We start from the raw sequence: 18,766 nt of genomic DNA on the forward strand, positions 1-18,766 counted from the left end.
ACATCTAGATAAGTAATGAGAGTAGTTTATTCATAACCATTGATAAAGAATGAACAGATGACACAAGCTCTCCAAATTAATCTGAGTTGCTTATGGGCTCTTACAATATGATAATAAAGACAGCAATAGACTCGATACATTAGGGAATAATACTAATAATTAAGTAGTAACTACTATATGAAAGTGTCAACTTAATTAGCATAGAAGCATGGAGAAACCAATAACCATTACCATTCATCATTATCCTTATAAGGTTTATCACACTAATGACACCAGGTGTCTATCAATGTAACTTATGCTTTACATTTGACATCAGAAATGACGGAAAACAATTGAAAACTTTGCAATGTAGAGTTATTCATAGTTGAAAACGGAAGGGGAACTTGGCATTGGTAATCTTTATGGTTTTCCAGTTGAAGCTCATAAGTTGTATATATCAGGGGACTCATAAGAAATAGAAATCAGGTCAGACCGGTACTGCTCCGATACATCACCATTTGACACTGCAAGCCCGTCCACAGGCACGAAACTCAAATCACGGACCTGATCTCCAACAGGGTGAGAAATCGCAATGAGCAACTCCCTAGTCGTTGCCAGCTCCTCAGAAACGTCTTTATAAGGTGCTCCGTTATCCATAAAATTTCAACTGTTGCTGCATTTCAATCCAAAAATTCTTCAAAATTTCATCACGTTGTGATAGAGGTTGCTCAATTAGATGATTAAGGAACTAGTACCTAAGGGACCCTAAATCCCATTCAAAACAACAACAAAATACTGTTCCATCTAGCAAGACTTTAGAGCTATTAGCACTCCCATCAAACTAATAGAAAGATGACCATACCAAGACCAAAGTGTCAGGACATTTGAACACTAGCATTTGGCTTATGACAATATATATACAAATCTGGTCCTTTTCAGCTAAACTTTAGAAGGGTTTTGGGTATACTTCTAGGAGGATTATGTCTACTCAATTCACAGTTTAACAACGAACATAAAGATAAAAAAAGAACATACGTCGTGCCAATCAATTTCAAAATTCTGCAAGTGATAGATGAAACAAAATAAATTTACTTGACGCCGAAGTGTTGGTGGTAATATAACCACACTACTACTCTTATGCAGCTGCCATGTGTTATCACAAATAACTATAGTTAAAATAAATCGGCAGTTGTATAACGCATGACAGTTCACATAAAGCAGTGATTGTATCACCACCAACAATTACAAATTCATTTCCGGAAACATAGTTCTAGAGATTTCATGATCTGTCAAAGATTTTACCAGCCAATTCCAATCAGATCCAGACATGAACATGTTTAGTGAGTGAACAGTCTCCAGTTCTAGTTTTAACCATAAATCAAAGCAATTCAGAAGGAATGAAATAGATGACTCACACAGTGTACAGTCCAAGATGATGATCGACGAATGAAATTGAAAGAGAGAAAGTTGGTAATAAAAATTAAATCAAAGAAAGCAATCTGGATAATCTTTGTTGTACCTGTGGGCGCCCTGCGTCCGTCTACTGTGTCTTCCTCTCTCTCTGCAACAAGTATTTGGTTTTCTTTGGACCAGTGAATTTGGTTTTGGCTTTATCTAAACTGGAAATTATTCTATATACCGACGGTGCAAGTGACCCAACCCTTATAAAATAATCTCAACCCTTGATATTTATTATCAACTTTATTTTTAATAAACAAAAAGTGTATTTAATGCAATCTAATCATTCATTTATGTTGGTGCAAGTGCACGGCGGTGCTCTGAATAATCTCTCTATCTAAACAGGGAACGAGAGTTTGTTTCCTCGATCTGCTCCGTATTTTTAGCGCCCCAATGGCGACTTTAACCATCTACAATGTAAAATTCTCTCCCCCCCCCCCTATTCCCCACTATTCCTGGGAAGCTATCTTTTAGTCAAATTTTAACAAAAATAGTTAAAATATTTTCTTTTTTGAAAGAAATGAAGTCATCTAAATGGTCTGTACGGTACCCGACGTTTGCCTCCTTATAATTTTTGGTACCTGAACTTAAAAAAATATCAATACGGTACCTGATGTTCTCTGCCCGACCGAAGATTGGTACATATGGCCGTTAGCTCCGTTAGGACGTCTGCCAGCTTGCAATTTTTTAAGGGTATTTTCGTCTTTTCATGCCTTAATTTTTTTTTTTTTAAGCATATCTATCTCTCTCTCTCTCTCCACCGCACTAGAATTCCCCCGCCTACATCTGATGAACTCAATCTGGGTCTGACCAACTTCCGTCCCAGCTCCGACCCAACTTTCTCCACTTCCTGATTCCTGATGACAGATGCGATTCCGGCGAAGCACGAGTTTCAGAAGTGTAAGGCAGCCAACGAAATTCAAGAACAGGTGAAGCTTCTGATGGTGGTGGAGATGGCAGAGGGACGAAGATCGAGTCCGCGCGCCGCTGTCGCCCATTCTCTCCCACGCACAACCCGCACTTCATTTCTCCCATCAAAGCTTTCTTCTTCAACATTCTTCTCCGGCAATGTATTTCTCCCCAAACCAAACTCATGCCTCTCACGATTTTCATTAAACAAGTTCTCTACACCATCATGCCCATCAAAGCCTTCTTGCTCAACATTCATCTCCTCAATTTTTAGATTTGATTTTTCTCGAAATTTTATGAAATTGGTACGGGGATTACTTTTGTTTCTGGGTTTTGATTGATTTTAGTTCTGGGTTGTTTTTGTTTCTCAAAATTGCATCTTGATATCAAATTTGCATAGGTTAGAAGAATTATACATGCAAGGATTTTGGAACTTTGTGGAGTGGTTTCGGGGAGAAGAAGAACATGGATGCAGATTGTATCCCAAAATATGTCGAGTTCAATCCGAATTGGGTTGAGTTTGATATACGTATCGGCACATATGAGAAGATGGTTATAAGTCAATATCCTTGAAGCTTGACACCATCAGTCGCTTACCGGACCGGGCTTTTACTACGGTGATGAAACATAGCAGATAGGCTATGGTGGGAAGGGTGCCGAAGGTTAATTGACATATTTGTGAAGGGTACATCAACTTAAGGCCACTATGCATTTCAGTACATCAAGTTCCAAAATATAAACTTTGGTACATGAGGTTTCAAAATTGACCCAGTTACATACACGACGTCAATGACGCCGTTAGTCTCGTGTCAGCTGTCGTATTTCAAGAGGTAAAACTGTCTCTTCACATTTTTTACTCTGAGCACCCAGCTATCTCTCTTCTCTTATTCTGGGCACCCATCTCTCTCTCTCTCTCTCTCTCTCTCTCTCTCTCTCTCTCTCCTCCTCTCTCTCTCTCTCTCTCTCTCTCTCTCTCTCTCTCTCTCTCTCTCTCTCTCAAAATAGAGGGCACAGCTAGATGGCTCGTAGCTCGCACCTATCTGCTTCAGACCCAATTTCTCCGCCACACCACCACGCAAACTAACCCACCTCGGTCGCCCAAAATCTCATCTTTGACAACAATTTATTGATGTAGAAATTGCCCACCATCGCCCACATCGAATTTTCCATGAACTTGCCCACCATCGTTGCCCAAAATCCCATTTATATTAATCTTGGCATGTTTTGTCTTCCAACATTTACTGGAGACTCTCCAAATGACGTTGCAGTCTTCTTCTCCAATATGAAAGCCCTCTCACTTCCTCTTCAAGCTCAACCAAATAGTTAGAATCATACACACCCACCAAATCAGGAAGAGAGAAAAAGACAGACACAATCAAATCAAAAGCAACCCATCTGAGTAAGAAAAAAGAAGAGGGCAGAGGTTTCAACCCATCACAGCCACCAATTATTCCAGATCAAGCAAACGAGAACCAAAGGAGGACGAGGAGGAAATGGAGGCGGAGCAACGACGGTGTCACGCCCCTGATTTTTAACACAATAAAAATCGATATATATAATCTCATAATTATACATGCGTGAACGTTCAACCATCAATACAAATACTTGAAATCTTTTTCCCTTTAAACTAAACACGTATTGATGCCCTGAACCCACTATGTCAATATTGACCCGCTCCGTAGAGTCATATATTACATAAACTTACAAATTAAATTGTCAACAACAAAATAAAACGTAAATGCTCCTCAGAGTTTTGCTACATAGCGGAAGTCATAACAATGGCAAGGCCAACAAAATTTGCTTCCTACCCGTAATGCTGCCAGCACGCCACCTCAGCTTCAGCCACGATTACCCTGACCTGCAGGATTAACCCCTACACAATTCCATTGAATAGTGCACCGGGTTGCCACACAACAAACCCGGTAAGCTTATGAAGCTCGTATGAGTAAACTCAAAACCACAAAGCAAAACACATTTCTTAAGTCACCTCAACCTAAATACGATATGCACATAGCTCACACCTACGACCATCAATTCCATAATCTTCCATATCGTGCCTACATAAGTCAACTGGTGACTACAGCCTCATGCTTAGATTCTCAACTAGCGTCCCATTACACAAATTCAATCAAACAAGGCTTCCTCAAGCAATGTTTGATACCATTCTAACGCCCTACGGCGAACCCCAAACCACGCTCATTCCTTCCCTACTAGGAGCTTTTGTCATCAACATGACATCAAAGGTGAAAGCAATAAATCACCTTCCTATCCTCACACAGAGTACAATCGTCATCACTATGACCTTAAAGATCAATCAAAACCATTCATAGTAACCCCTGCGTGCAATTTAGTTCAGGAAGTCACAGCAAAACAAGCAAAACAATTCATAGTAACCCCTGCGTGCAATTTAGTTCAGGAGGTCACATTAAGTCAAGCAATTCAAGTCAAAGTAGTCATCGTAATCCCACACTCTAACGTCTATAGGTAGCCCCGACCATCACAACATTCTTCTCGATTATTGTTAACTTAATAACAATTCAGCTCCGCTACCGAGTTGTCATCACACTGATCATCACATAGATTTCACCGATCATCACACAAATAGCCATCATCCTACTGATCATCACACAGATATCGCCAATCATCACACAGATAGCGATCATCCAACTAATCATCACACAGATATCACCAGTCATCACACAGATAGCGATCATCACGCATATTCATCACACAGATATCGTCGAGCATCACACAGATAGCAATCATCACATAGATTCATTGCTAGTCATCACACAGATAGCAATCATCACACAAATATCCCTACACAAGCTACACAGATATTTCTACACAATCTTTACATGACAATCATCACAAAGATTCATCATACTGATGTCATCAATTCATCACACAGATATTCCTACACAAGCTTCACATGACAATCATCACAAAGATTCATCACACTGATTTCAACGATTCATTACACAAATATTCCTACACAAGCTTCACATGGCAATCATCACAAAGATTCATCACGAAATCACTAATACATGAATACATATGTATATATATATACCCCATAATATATATATACACACACATAGTCATCCACCCAGAAATGCCACTAATACCATCTATAGTCACAGTTAATCCCATAACTCCAAGACAATACGGTAACTAGGCTCATAACACATATCGCGAGATTTACTCACCTTGAAACTCCCGCTGCGTCTTCAATACAGAACAAAGCAGCCAATCACAATAGCCGTCCACAGAATACTTCGTCAAGTACCTAAGGAAACACAACTCTGATTCAGTTAACGAATCACAAGGAATAACGTTCGAAACCCTAAATCGAACCAAAATTCCTAAGGTGACGCCAATCGAGGCGAAACCACATCCGAGACCTCCCAAAGTCTCCGGAACACTTCCACGATCGATGTGTCCAAGCCACAAGTCGATCCGATGCGTAAATCCTCAAGGATTTGAATAAATTCACCGATATGAAACGGTGAAAATCATAACAAATCCATACGAACTCCAAAATCTGCATATTATATATCAAAACGCTCGTATCGACGAGTAGAAGACATATAATACCAGAAACAGTCCCATACATGGCCGGAACACCGCCGGAACGCCGCCACAGGCGGTGGCGCACCTCTGCCGGCCAAAACTCAATATTTCACAAAACTCCCAACATCAAAAAGCTTCATCTAAGCATGATTATGAACTTTCATAACTAGCTCGAAGTCAGAAAACAAGCATAAAGGGTCGAAAACTACCTCACAAGCCGTGAACAGTAATCCAATCTGAGTTGACCCAAGTTTTACGTGAATCGATCCAAACAACCACCAAGGATCGATCAAGTATGTTGTTCTGAGCTCCCCAAGCTCAACATGAAGCCCCGCCGACGTCGGAGATAAGTTTTCCGGTCGGGTCTGATTTCCTCAACCTGTGTCGCCTTGCAGCCCCTCCGTGAAGGAGAATCGTAGCTAGAGGCCACCACAGAGACGACCGGAGCAAGGAGGCGAGTCGTTCTGGGCTGGTTTCACCGGTAGAGGTCGCCGGAGTTGCAAGTTCCGGCCGGGTCGGAAAACCGGGTTCGGGTCAGGTCAGTCGCGGGCGAGGAGAGAGAACGGAGCGTTTCTGATTTTTTTCGGAAATGGTAAATGTGAAATGTAAATAGTAAGTTTCCGAAAATGGAAACTCCTATTTATAGAACTTTCCCAAAACTTCAAATGCTCATAACTTTCACATACGAACTCCGATTGACGCGTTCCGCATGTCCACGAACTCATATCGACGCGCTCTACAACTTTCGTGAAGGAATTTTTTAGAGATACTCAATATATCAAAAGTCAACCTTGAGCCCCCCCCCCCTAAAGTCATACTTTCCGAATAAAAATTCGTCTGAAATACTTCCGCTCCATCCACGAGCCACGAAATTGTCCAATAACCACAATTTAGATTCAGGAAAATCCTCGGAAAATAAATACGAATTTCCGGGGCATCACAGACGGGGAGATTTCGGCGACGGAAATTCTGGGAATTCTTCGATTTGGGGTTAGGGTTCTTCGTTTGGGGCTTTTCCATTCTGGAAATTTTGGGGTCTGATAGAGAGTGAGAGTCATGGGCGTTCTGAAGATGGTGGAGAGATATGGCACCGACCTTCTGCAGGTGGCCTATCTCTGGCCTATTAAGCTTCCGGTCGCGGCCATGGAGGAAGAGAAAGGGGATGGGTTTGGAAGGTGGAAGAGATATGGTGGTCGTGGACATGGAGGAGAGAAAGAGGATGGGTCTGTGTACATAGAGAGAGAGAGAGAGAGAGAGAGAGAGAGAGAGGAGAGAGGAGAGTGAGTGAGTCAGAGAGCGTGTGAGAGTGAGAGTGAGAGACTGAGGAAACTGAAAGTACTAAAGTACCCTTAGACAAATGAATAATGACATAAGGGTTAACACCGTTATTGACGTCGTGTACATATATTGGGTCGGGTTTGCAATTTGATGTACTAAAGTTTATATTTTGGAACTTCATGTACAGAAATTAATAGTGGGCCAAACTTCAAGTACTAATTCTGAAATTTTCCCATTTGTGAAATATGAACATGGGAGATTACAAGAAGTGAAGCATCTCCTTTTAATTGGTTGCTATCGATACCAACCCATGAACACAATAACATGGGTTCCGAAATAACCTGTGTTAGAGAACTTGGAAACTTTGTATATGGATCTTTGATCTGGAAAGAGGGAGAAAGGAGAACACGGGGTGAGGGAGGAGGGAGAGGAACTAAGCAAAACAATAATAATAATAATAATAATAATAATAATAATAATAATAATAATAATGATAATAATAATAATAATAATAATAATAAAGGGTAAATTGGTCATTTTAAGTTTAAAATTGCCAGCTGGCAGACGCCGTAACGGAGCTAACGGCCATATGTACCAATCTTCAGTCGAGCAGAGAACCTCAGGTACCGTATTTATATTTTTTTAAGTTCAGGTACCAAAAGTTATAAGGAGACAAACGTCGAGTACCGTACGGACCATTTTCCCTAAATATAATTCAGCAAAATCTAACGACAAACTCTTATAAGGTCGTAAAAAAGAGTCGTCTTACAGTACCAAAACTTATACTACCCCAAAACTTATACTACCAAGGCAGAATAAGCCCCAACACCACCAGTAGATTCACAGTTTAAATCTTCTGCACTTTACTTCAAAAAAAAAAACAAAAAAGTCCTCCGAAGTAGAGGTAAAATGGGTGAACAGAGTGACCAGTCTTCTTGTGACCTAAAAACAAAAATTAAGCAATAATAGGAGAATATGAAACCATCTCCTCCTTCTCACCTACAATTGGAGTAGTAGTCCCCTTCCTTGTAGTCACCTCAGACGAAGCAGCAACCCTATTCATAGATGAAACAGATTCATGCTCAGTCATCTCAACTCAAGCTTAGCTTGGCTATTCCATTTCTTGTTAGTTTTTCTTTCAGTTCCTTAGCGCCAACTCTTGAGCCACTTTATGTATGTTCTTACTTCCTTTGGGTCTCCCCAATGTCCTTTTCTTCTGTGGAGAATTAAGCAATGTACCATGGTTATGCTTCAAAGCCAAACCCACCTCCTCCTCAAGCTGTAATGTTGGATCAGGCAAAGCGAGATAACCCTTGCCAGTCCTGTCTAGCTCCTCCTCAACATGGTGTTTGCTTCTAGTCAACCTGAGAGAGTCCACCATCGATACGCCTATATTCTCCACCTAATTATCCCCATCAATCACTGCCAATGGTAGTAACCTTGGGTCCCGTACCACAAATTGATGGTTAGGCCTCGGAAACACCAATCCTTTCAAAAAACATGTTGCATGAATCCCAACCTGGATCTATTTCGAGAAAGCAAGAATCCAAATGTTTTGAAAACCTGCGACACTTGGACTCCCAACGACTGTTGGGGTCCCTGAGGCTTTTGGACTCCTGATGACGACGGAATTCCATAACAAATGTGTAGCCCCTGCTTCTAACCTTGGCCTAATGACGACGGTCCAACCAAGTTACCCCGAGATGCACCCTCGAGACTACTCACAACCAAAGAGAGGTTGACTAGTGCCGCCAACGGTGGATGAGCCAGCAGCTCCTCACTTTCCTTGGCTAGGAATTTGTCACAACCTATTACATCATGCATAAACAACCCACAATCTCTACAAAAGCCTTTGATCCTTCCATGGGAAAAAGGTCAAATCTAGTTTAACAATAGGAGAAATTGAAAACCTTTTCCAAACTCTAATTCTTCTGCCAGTATCAAAGTCGAGCTTGATTCTCTGTTCTGCCTCCTTTCGCTTCAAAGCAGTGTTTGATCAAACCTGATAACATGTCCCATTGAAGATCCAACTATGGATAAGGCTGCAGAATTACACAGCGCAAGAGCCAACCCTTTCATCGAAACCCAAGTCTCTAAAGTGCGCAAAGGTACAACCTCGGCATCTCCTACACCATCATATTCTCCTAAAGCAACCATAGTATTCTTATAATACCAAGGACCTCCATGCAAAATTCGATTCCTTTCATTCTCAAGATCAAATTGAAAAATATACTTGTCTCCCACCTCACTCACAGATAGTCCCATCTTGATCCTCCAAATCGACGGAATGATACCAATGAAACTGAGGAATTTGGATTTGGGGCTAAGCAACAGACCCACCAAATAGAAGTAATCATCTTGAATTGCAGTCACACCTGCCATCCGAGATCTACATGCGCAAAATCAGAGAGTTTGGAAAGCAGCCGCGAGACTAGCTATGGCATCAGCCATAGGTTTGGGGAATTTATCGGAGAAGAGAGTTCTTCAAGGAACCTAGCAGAGAGAATGGCTAAGTCAGTAGTCCAAATTTATTGGATTAAAGTAGTTAAAATGTTATTTTGGCCGGATACTTTTGAAATACGCCTGCATCAATTCTCTTTATTTTAACTAGTTTTTAATTTATATTATTTATTAAATTAATAAAAAATAATTTAAATATATTTATAAATTACATTGAACAACTGAAAGAGAATATATATATATATATATATATATATATATATATATATATATATTTTTTTTTTTTTTGAATAAAAGCCTGGTGTGGCTGCCCTTAAGCCTTGATTAATGAAATTACCGAATACTAGGGGGGCGATATTGAGCCTAATCTCCTGATTACAACAAGCATCTAGAAATGTCCTAAAATGATATCAGGCGTCTCTACCAAGTAAATGTATTGAACCAGACACCAACTAGCAAAGAGAGTTGTACTGGCTACTCCATTTAATTTGACATAGCGGTGACATAACAAAAAGATAACTTGATTACAACGAAGCATAATTACCAAAAGCACAGCTTTCCTACTATGTTGTTGCCAAAGGATGAGTCCGAAGACACTTAGCTTTCCTACTATGTTGCTGCCAAAGGATGAGTCCGAAGACACTTAGCTTTACCCTGCCACTAGGAGGTTGCGACAATTTGATGAAGTAAAGAACTCGCTGCCTACCTAGAGTAGACAAGGCACATTGAATGCGCACACATGCAAAAAGCCTGACTTGCCCTACATAACACGTACATGTAAGGAGCCTCATCTCGCTCTTTATATTTAAGAGCGAGATAGCTAAAATCTAAAATCTAAAATAATGGGCCGGTGCAGGGATTGTCTCTCTGAAGTCTGAATCATGTCGGAGCAGCGTGTCCCCAGCAGAGCCAACAAAGTGGAGAGGTGACGCCAGAGGTTCAGGCTACTGGGGTGCGATCAAATTCGGGTTTGTCTTCGCTAGTTTTAGGGGAAACGTTATGCATACCCTCTCCACCCTGTTCTTGCGATAGAACAATGTGCTGCGCGCACTAGGTCTGAAATGGGTTGTCGTACTCAAGTAGGTTTAAAAGCGTCAATCGTCGATGGAGGTGAGGTTGCTTGTTGCTGGTGTGCGGAAGGATCGAGATGAGGAGTTGGAGACTGCTCCGAAGAGGAGCAGATTTGCCCTTGAGCTGGTTCTTTTGACCTGGGTTGCAGAGAACTTAAGATTGGCTTGAACAGATAATAGTTTGGTGGAGGTACTGGTGATAATGGCTGGTGAGAAGGAGAAGGGTCAAGGATGTCAGAATAGACAGGAGCTAACATAGGTGGTTAGTGAACCAACTATTGTACTCCATCCTCCTCCATTTCTCCTAATTTCCCATTCTCTTCAGGGAAGGGGAAAGAGAAAAGCATAGGTGTGTGGTCTTTAACTGCTTTGGCTACTATATTGTGTGGCAAACTTTGGGTGGGATGAATGGCACTTAGTACCCCAATTACGTGCATTAATTAACGAGATTTTATTTCGTCCTCCATGGAGTTGTGTAGTTAGGGTTTAGTTTGTTTTCTGTTCTTTCTAATTTTGTTTATTACTGAATAAGTGGACAGTTAGTTCTATAATGGAGTCTAGTTGCTAGGGCTCTATATCCCATTTAGGCCAAGTAACCATAACAATAGTTATTACGGAAACTTAAATTCTGATGTTTTCGTGGCAGCTTAATGAAACCGTGCAAATATATACATAAAGTCGTTCAGAAGCGGACATCCGCAGAATATAAAAAGTGCGGACGTCCATCCTCACAGCTGCATTAGGCACCGACGGCGGCGCTGCTCTTGCCAGACGGAGACCCTGGGCATCCCGGAGGGTGTCACCATGAAGATGAAGACGAAGGCGATCGAGGTCGAAGGTCTGGGCGGCTAGCCCTCATGCACCATCAAGGTCGACTGTAAACTCGTAGCAGACAAGTCCACCGACAAGAAGAAGCTGATACCAGGCTTTGATCCTCTATCTGGCAAGAGCAGCGCTGTCGTCGACGCCTGATGCAGCTGCGAGGATGGACGTCGGTACTTTTTCTGTTTTGTGGACACCCGCTTATGATCGAGCCTATATATAAATATATATATATCCACTTTCCATTAAAAAAAAAAATGGTACTGACGTAAAATTACACTCCAATTATCTATAAAAATTGTATTATTGTTTTATTTTTTATTGATTTTGAAAAGAAAACTCGCAATGTACATAAAGGTTTGTGTTTTCTCCAACAAAAAGGTTTTCAGGTCTCTACTCTGCTCACGGAATCCTAACTCAGACCTCCCCCGTCCCCTAACCCCTCTCCGATCACAGCCGACCACATAGAAATGGCTCCAAAGAAGAAGCAGCCGCAGCAGCAGCAGCCCAAGAAGCCCAGCAGTAAACCCCAACCGGCCTCGTCGGGCCAGAAGCCCCAGCCCAACACCGCCAAACCCCAAACGACGTCGTCCGGCCCCAGGCTCCAGATTTCCGCCGAGAACGAGAACCGCCTCCGCCGCCTCCTCCTCAACTCCGGCCGGTCCGCCGCGGTCCCGGTCGACGAGTCGCTCTCCAAGGCTCAGAAGGCCAAGAAGCTCAGGGCCGTGTACGAGCAGCTCTCCTGCGAAGGCTTCACCAATGATCAGATTGAACTCGCTCTCTCCGCCGTCAAGGTAACTTTGATCGATCTTCACCTTCAATTTCACTCGCTGTAACTTTTCTCTGCTTAGTTTGGTGAATTAGGTTCTTGCAGAATTTTACTGAAACCTAATTGAAATTTTGTTTGAGTAGGAGGGGGCTACATATGAGGCTGCTCTGGACTGGTTGTGCTTAAATGTGCCTGGGAATGAGCTTCCACTCAAGTTTTCGAGTGGTGTTTCGATGGCTGCAAATGAAGGTACATTTGAACTCATTGTGTTGTTTGTATATACAGTGGATTATGTTGTTTAAATGTGCTATGCGGGGTGTGGACGGGGTGTGGAAATTGGTCGTAAATCTGTTGTATGCTTCCATAGATTTAGGGTATTGAAATTGAGTGTAATTGTGCTATGTTGGATTTGATTGTGAGTTCCTATAAGCATGCTGTGTGTCAGGTGGTTCTGTTGGTATTGTACTGACTTCTCGGGACGACTGGACTCCGTCGGTGGATACGTCTGCCAAGATTGATGAGGATACGCCGGGGATTGCTATTAGGACCAAGGGGCAGTGGAATGATAAAACACTTGATTCATGTCAACCGTCTCAGGCAGATTGGATCAGACGATATGTTGAGCAGCAAGAAGAGGATGAATCGAGTACATGGGAAGATGATGTAGATGATAAGGGTATGGGTGCTAAGGTCAGTAAACCAAGGTCATATGATGTTCTAGCCAAAGAGTATCACGCTGCGCGGTTGGAAGCTGCAGAAGCCAAGCAACAAAAGGACAAGAAAAACCAGGAACGGGCAGGCAAAATGATACGTGATCTCAAGCAAGAGTTGGCTGCTCTAGGCTTATCGGATGACATCTTGGCATCAGAATTTGAGCAGGAACAGTCGATAGAACAAGCTTATTCTGCTTTTGAGGACACAGATGCTAGTTCAAAGCCTTACAAGCAGTCTGAAGGACTCCATGCTGATGAATTAAAAGTAGACGGTAATGATATGGAACACTGCAGCTCTGTTCAGCTCCCAACCAACTCTACTCCTTCAGATTTACCGGTTCAGGAAAAAATTGTTGCAGAAGAAGAGACAACTGATATGGAAATTGGTAATTTTTTCTTGGAAGATGCACCATCTAACGAATTCCTAACTCCTACTATTTTGGAACTACAGAAGAAAGAAAAGTTGAGAGAAATGCTCAGTGAGAAAAATTTGGAGAAATTAGATGGTATTTGGAAGAAGGGGGATCCTCAAAAGATTCCCAAGGCTATTTTTCAGCAATTATGTCAAAAATCAGGATGGGAAGCCCCAAAGTTTAATAAAGTGCGGGGAAAGGATAATAGTTTCTCTTATACTATCAGTGTTTTGCGTAAAGCTAGTGGAAGGGGTAAGAGCAGAAAGGCTGGGGGTTTGGTCACTCTTCAACTTCCTGATCACGATGTAACTTTTGGTTCAGCTGAGGATGCACAGAATAGAGTGGCAGCATATGCTCTTTGTCAACTGTTTCCTGATCTCCCAATCCATCTTGTAATTACTGAGCCTTATGCTTCTCTAGTTGTTCAATGGAAGGAAGGGGAAACAATAACCAATGTAGAAGATAGTGTTAAGGACCGAAGAGCTACTTTTGTGGATTCACTATTGAAAGCTGATGGTTCTACTTCAACTTCTGCTGCTAATGTTGTATATGATTCTGATTCTCTTCCTAGAGTGGTTCCACAACTCCAGGTTCAAGAACCTAGAAATGCAGAACTAAATCCTCGCAAAGATGCAGAGAGCTCTTATTTGAAACAAGAACTGGAGAATAAACAGAAAAAGCAGAAATTCAAGGAAATGTTGAGAGCTAGAGCTGCACTCCCCATTGCTGGTTTGAAGGGTGATATATTGCAACTGTTGCAGGATAATAATGTTCTAGTAGTTTGTGGGGAAACGGGATCTGGAAAAACAACTCAGGTTCCACAATTTATATTGGATGACATGATCCAGTCAGGACGTGGTGGACACTGTAACATTATATGCACACAACCAAGGAGAATAGCGGCTATTTCTGTGGCTGACAGAGTCGCTGATGAGCGTTGTGAACCTTCACCTGGTTCAAATGGTTCTTTGGTTGGTTATCAAGTACGCCTTGATAATGCAAGTAATGAAAAGACTAAGCTTCTTTTTTGCACGACAGGTATTCTTCTGAGAAAATTTGTGGGAGACAGAAACTTGACTGGAATTACTCATGTCATAGTTGATGAAGTACATGAGCGGTCTCTTTTGGGTGATTTCCTGCTCATAGTTTTGAAGAATCTGATTGAGAAGCAATCAGCTCTTAACACACCAAAACTGAAAGTTATTCTAATGTCTGCAACTGTTGATTCCAATTTGTTTTCAAATTACTTTGGTGGTTGTCCTGTGATTACTGCAGAAGGTAGAACACATCCAGTGACGACTTATTTTCTTGAGGATATTTATGAGCGCATTGATTATCGGCTTGCATCAGATTCTCCGGCTTCCATGGTCTATGGAACTTCGACCGAAGGGAAGACTGGTCCCGTAAACAACAGCAGAGGAAAGAAGAATCTTGTTTTATCTGGCTGGGGTGATGATTCTCTACTCTCCGAAGAATATATTAATCCAAATTATGTTCATGATACGTATCAATCTTACAGAGAGCAAACTAGACAAAATTTGAAAAGATTGAATGAAGATGTCATTGATTATGATCTTCTTGAAGACTTGGTGTGCCATGTTGATGAAACTTGCGGCGAAGGTGCTATTCTTGTCTTCTTGCCTGGAGTATCTGAAATTTACACCTTAGTTGATAAACTAGCTGCTTCTTACCGGTTTGGTGGAGCAGCTTCTGATTGGATCCTCCCGCTACATTCATCTGTTGCATCAGTTGATCAAAAGAAGGTGTTTTTGCAGGCTCCTGAGAACATACGAAAGATTATTGTAGCCACTAATATTGCTGAGACCAGCATAACAATAGATGATGTGGTCTATGTTATTGACTGTGGAAAGCATAAGGAGAATCGTTATAATCCTCAGAAGAAATTGTCGAGCATGGTTGAGGATTGGATTTCTAAAGCAAATGCAAGGCAACGTCGAGGACGAGCTGGCCGTGTGAAACCTGGAATTTGCTTTTGCCTGTACACCAGTTATCGATTTGAAAAGCTGATGCGCCCCTTTCAGGTTCCGGAGATGCTTCGAATGCCATTAGTAGAGTTGTGTTTACAAATTAAGTTACTTTCTCTGGGCCACATAAAACCATTTTTGTCCCAGGCTTTGGAACCTCCAAGGGAAGAGGCTATGACTTCAGCAATTAAGATATTGTATGAGGTTGGTGCTCTTGAAACGGATGAAGAGTTAACGCCCCTTGGGCATCATTTGGCGAAACTTCCTGTTGACGTATTGATTGGGAAGATGATGATATATGGTGGAATATTTGGTTGCTTATCACCCATTCTATCAATTTCAGCATTCTTAAGTTACAAATCTCCATTTGTCCATCCCAAAGATGAGAAGGAAAATGCTAAAAGAGCAAAATTGGCACTGTTGACTGACAAGCTAGATGGTCCAAGTGAATCAAATGATGTTGACAAGCAATCTGACCATCTCATAATGATAACTGCATACAAGAAATGGGAAAAGATTCTACGTGACAAAGGGGTTAGAGCTGCGCAGCAGTTTTGCAATTCATATTATTTGAGTAGTTCAGTGATGTACATGATAAGAGACATGAGGATACAGTTTGGAACACTGCTTGCTGATATTGGACTCATTGATCTTCCAAAGAAATATCAGGTTGATGGAAGAAAGAAAGAGAATCTTGACGCTTGGTTTTCGGATGCATCGCAACCCTTCAATATGTATTCAAACCATTCATCAATTGTAAAAGCTATCATATGTGCAGGTTTATACCCTAACATTGCAGCCACTGAGAAAGGCATTGCTGGAACAGTCCTCAATAACCTTAAACAGGCTCCTGGTCACGCAACTAGCCATTGTCCAACCTGGTGTGATGGAAGAAGAAAAGTCAATGTACACCCTTCTTCTATCAACCATAATGTAAATGAATTTCGGTATCCTTTCCTTGTCTTCCTTGAAAAGGTTGAAACCAACAAAGTATTTTTGCGGGACTCTACAATCATTTCTCCCAACTCTATTTTGCTGTTTGGTGGCTCCATTAACATCCAGCATCAGACTGGACTTGTTATTGTTGATGGATGGTTAAAACTGACAGCACCAGCACAGACTGCTGTCCTGTTCAAGGAACTCCGTTTAACTCTTCACTCTGTTCTGAAAGAATTGATAAGAAAGCCTGAGGTAACATTCTTTTTGCTTATAAGTTTCGATACTTGGATTATTTATTTCTTGTTTTGGCGTGACGTTTCATTCATCTGTATTGTCTAATCAGTTCTGTCCCATGCTGGATTTCAATGTCCCAGATGATCCAAAGAATCTAGATGTTTCGTTAATGGATCTGTAAATTTATTTTTACGTAGCTGCTACTTTAGAGTGCTTAATCTATTAACCAGAATACTGTTTGCTTCTCTAAGCTCATACTATTTTTGCATGAGTGGCTTTCAACATTGTAGCGATATTATGGTTAATTTTTGAACTTTGTTTCCAGAATTGCACTGTTGGTCATAACGAGGTTTTAAGGTCTATTATCCATTTGTTGTTGGAAGAAGACAAGCCTCCTCCTCAATAATCTATCAAACTCGAGGTATGCTTCCATGCCCTTGCTTCAACCTGTAGCTTGACTATTGATACTATACTGGTGGGATACATATTTTTCTCTTCATGGTTTTGTGGTTCATTCTTTTTAGATTCACACGCGGGGTTCACTCAAGCTCTTTTCTGTGTTGCTGCTTTCTGTTGACTGAATCAAGCTGACCAGCATCTGCCAAAAACTGCCTATTTCGCACTCGAAAATCGTTCCCATCTCTGTACTGCTCTACTGCATTCTTGTTTTCATGCTGCGTATGGTAAAAGTTATATACAATGACATCATTGCAAGGGAAGGAACACCAAGGACAAAATATAGGGTAATCTTGACTTTCATATCTGGCTGAAATATGGTGCTCGTGTGTCATGTGGACACAGTATTCCACCATGGACTTTGGCGCGGTATACGGCTTTACTCTTCTCTTCTGATCTATACTGGATTTAATGTGAGGTCTTGTGGGAGGCAACAGACGCAACTTTGACCTCAATCAGGGTGAAAGCAGAGGCATATATATTTGACATGTACAAGTAAAATGATCTGTTGTCTCTCCGCTGCATTTTGTATCAAAGTTTTACGAAAAGAAAAAATGGATTCTGTAGATCGGAATATTGTCATTGTTAGCTTTTCAGCTCGTTCGCCAAAGATGGCCATCAGGGTATTTTAAATTTTATAGGGCACAGTAAATGAATCTATATTAATCTAAAGTTATTTTTGGCATTTGAGAATCAAGACCGAATTATGAAAGACTCAAATGAAATTCATAAGATGTGTATAACAATCAAATTCATAGGCAATTCTATTATTGTAGCAGAATTATGGTACGATGAAGATGACTATCAATCTATCATCATCACAAACTAGTTGATACAGAAACTTCATCAATATCTTGCAAACGTATTTGGACTCGGTGGGAACGAAGCAGAATTAAGTTTTGGATAGATTCAAACTTTTCATTCATGACGAGATGCTTATTTAAACATGCTACTTGGACAAACAAATAAATTTTGGTTCATATTCTTCGGTCACAATGACTCGAATCTTTTCATCGACAATATAATATAAGAAGGGTGGTGCTATTCACATATTTCTTCTAATTTTCTATTACTTTAATTTAATATATTTTATAAATTACTCTAACTACCCTCCTTTATAAATTTTTTTTTCTTTTTTCTATTTGGCAATTCAATTATGAATCAAACATCATTATACAATAAATCAATTTTTTTTTACCTATAAATGAAGAAAAAATAACGTTTATTAAGTGGAATGACGTGTATTATTAGACAAAGAATATGTTTTCCAGGTAATCAATTTCACCCAACTGAATCCAAATTGCAAAGTTTGTCCTCATACTTTGCAAAGTACCAAACTCAATGCTTGTTTATTTATGACTCTTGATCCAGGTGCATCATCCTCGAGAAATTTTAAATACACACCCTCAATTACTCAATGCACATCCCTTATATTTTTTGTTTCATTTTTTCAGCAAACTTCCATCTATGTCCCTCGTCAGTAAATAAATAAATGAGAATAACTTTTAAAAAAATTAGGTCGGCTATGTATCATAAATTTTTATTTAATACATTTTTTTTACTATAATTGATTTATTGTGGAATTAATTGCTAATTTATTCGGGAACATATCAATATGGCAATTACTAATTACTTTCCTTCTTTTTTACATCAATGAAGTTGGTATATATATCGCTAGAAAATTGAATAACATAACTTTCTTAATTTT

The 18,766-nt window shown here is 40.6% G+C and overlaps 1 protein-coding gene and 1 long non-coding RNA gene across 2 annotated transcripts; one reads left to right on the forward strand and one right to left on the reverse strand.

Moving 5' to 3' along the window:
• Positions 1-203: 203 nt before the first annotated feature.
• On the reverse strand, positions 204-1,596 carry LOC133745870 (uncharacterized). Its single transcript, XR_009863844.1, has 2 exons — positions 1,499-1,596; positions 204-652 (listed from the first exon to the last, which is right to left on the reverse strand). It is a non-coding gene; the product is annotated as an uncharacterized LOC133745870 (long non-coding RNA).
• A 10,318-nt stretch (positions 1,597-11,914) lies between these two features.
• Positions 11,915-17,746, forward strand: LOC133742627 (DExH-box ATP-dependent RNA helicase DExH7, chloroplastic-like). Its single transcript, XM_062170313.1, has 5 exons — positions 11,915-12,343; positions 12,462-12,567; positions 12,764-16,620; positions 16,928-17,023; positions 17,127-17,746. Exons 1-4 carry the CDS (start codon positions 12,020-12,022, stop codon positions 17,006-17,008), a joined length of 4,368 nt encoding a protein of 1,455 aa, XP_062026297.1. The 5' UTR covers positions 11,915-12,019; the 3' UTR covers positions 17,009-17,023; positions 17,127-17,746.
• Positions 17,747-18,766: the final 1,020 nt, after the last annotated feature.

Source organism: Rosa rugosa, chromosome 4 (genome assembly GCF_958449725.1).
Source record: "Rosa rugosa chromosome 4, drRosRugo1.1, whole genome shotgun sequence".
NCBI lineage: Eukaryota > Viridiplantae > Streptophyta > Magnoliopsida > Rosales > Rosaceae > Rosa > Rosa rugosa.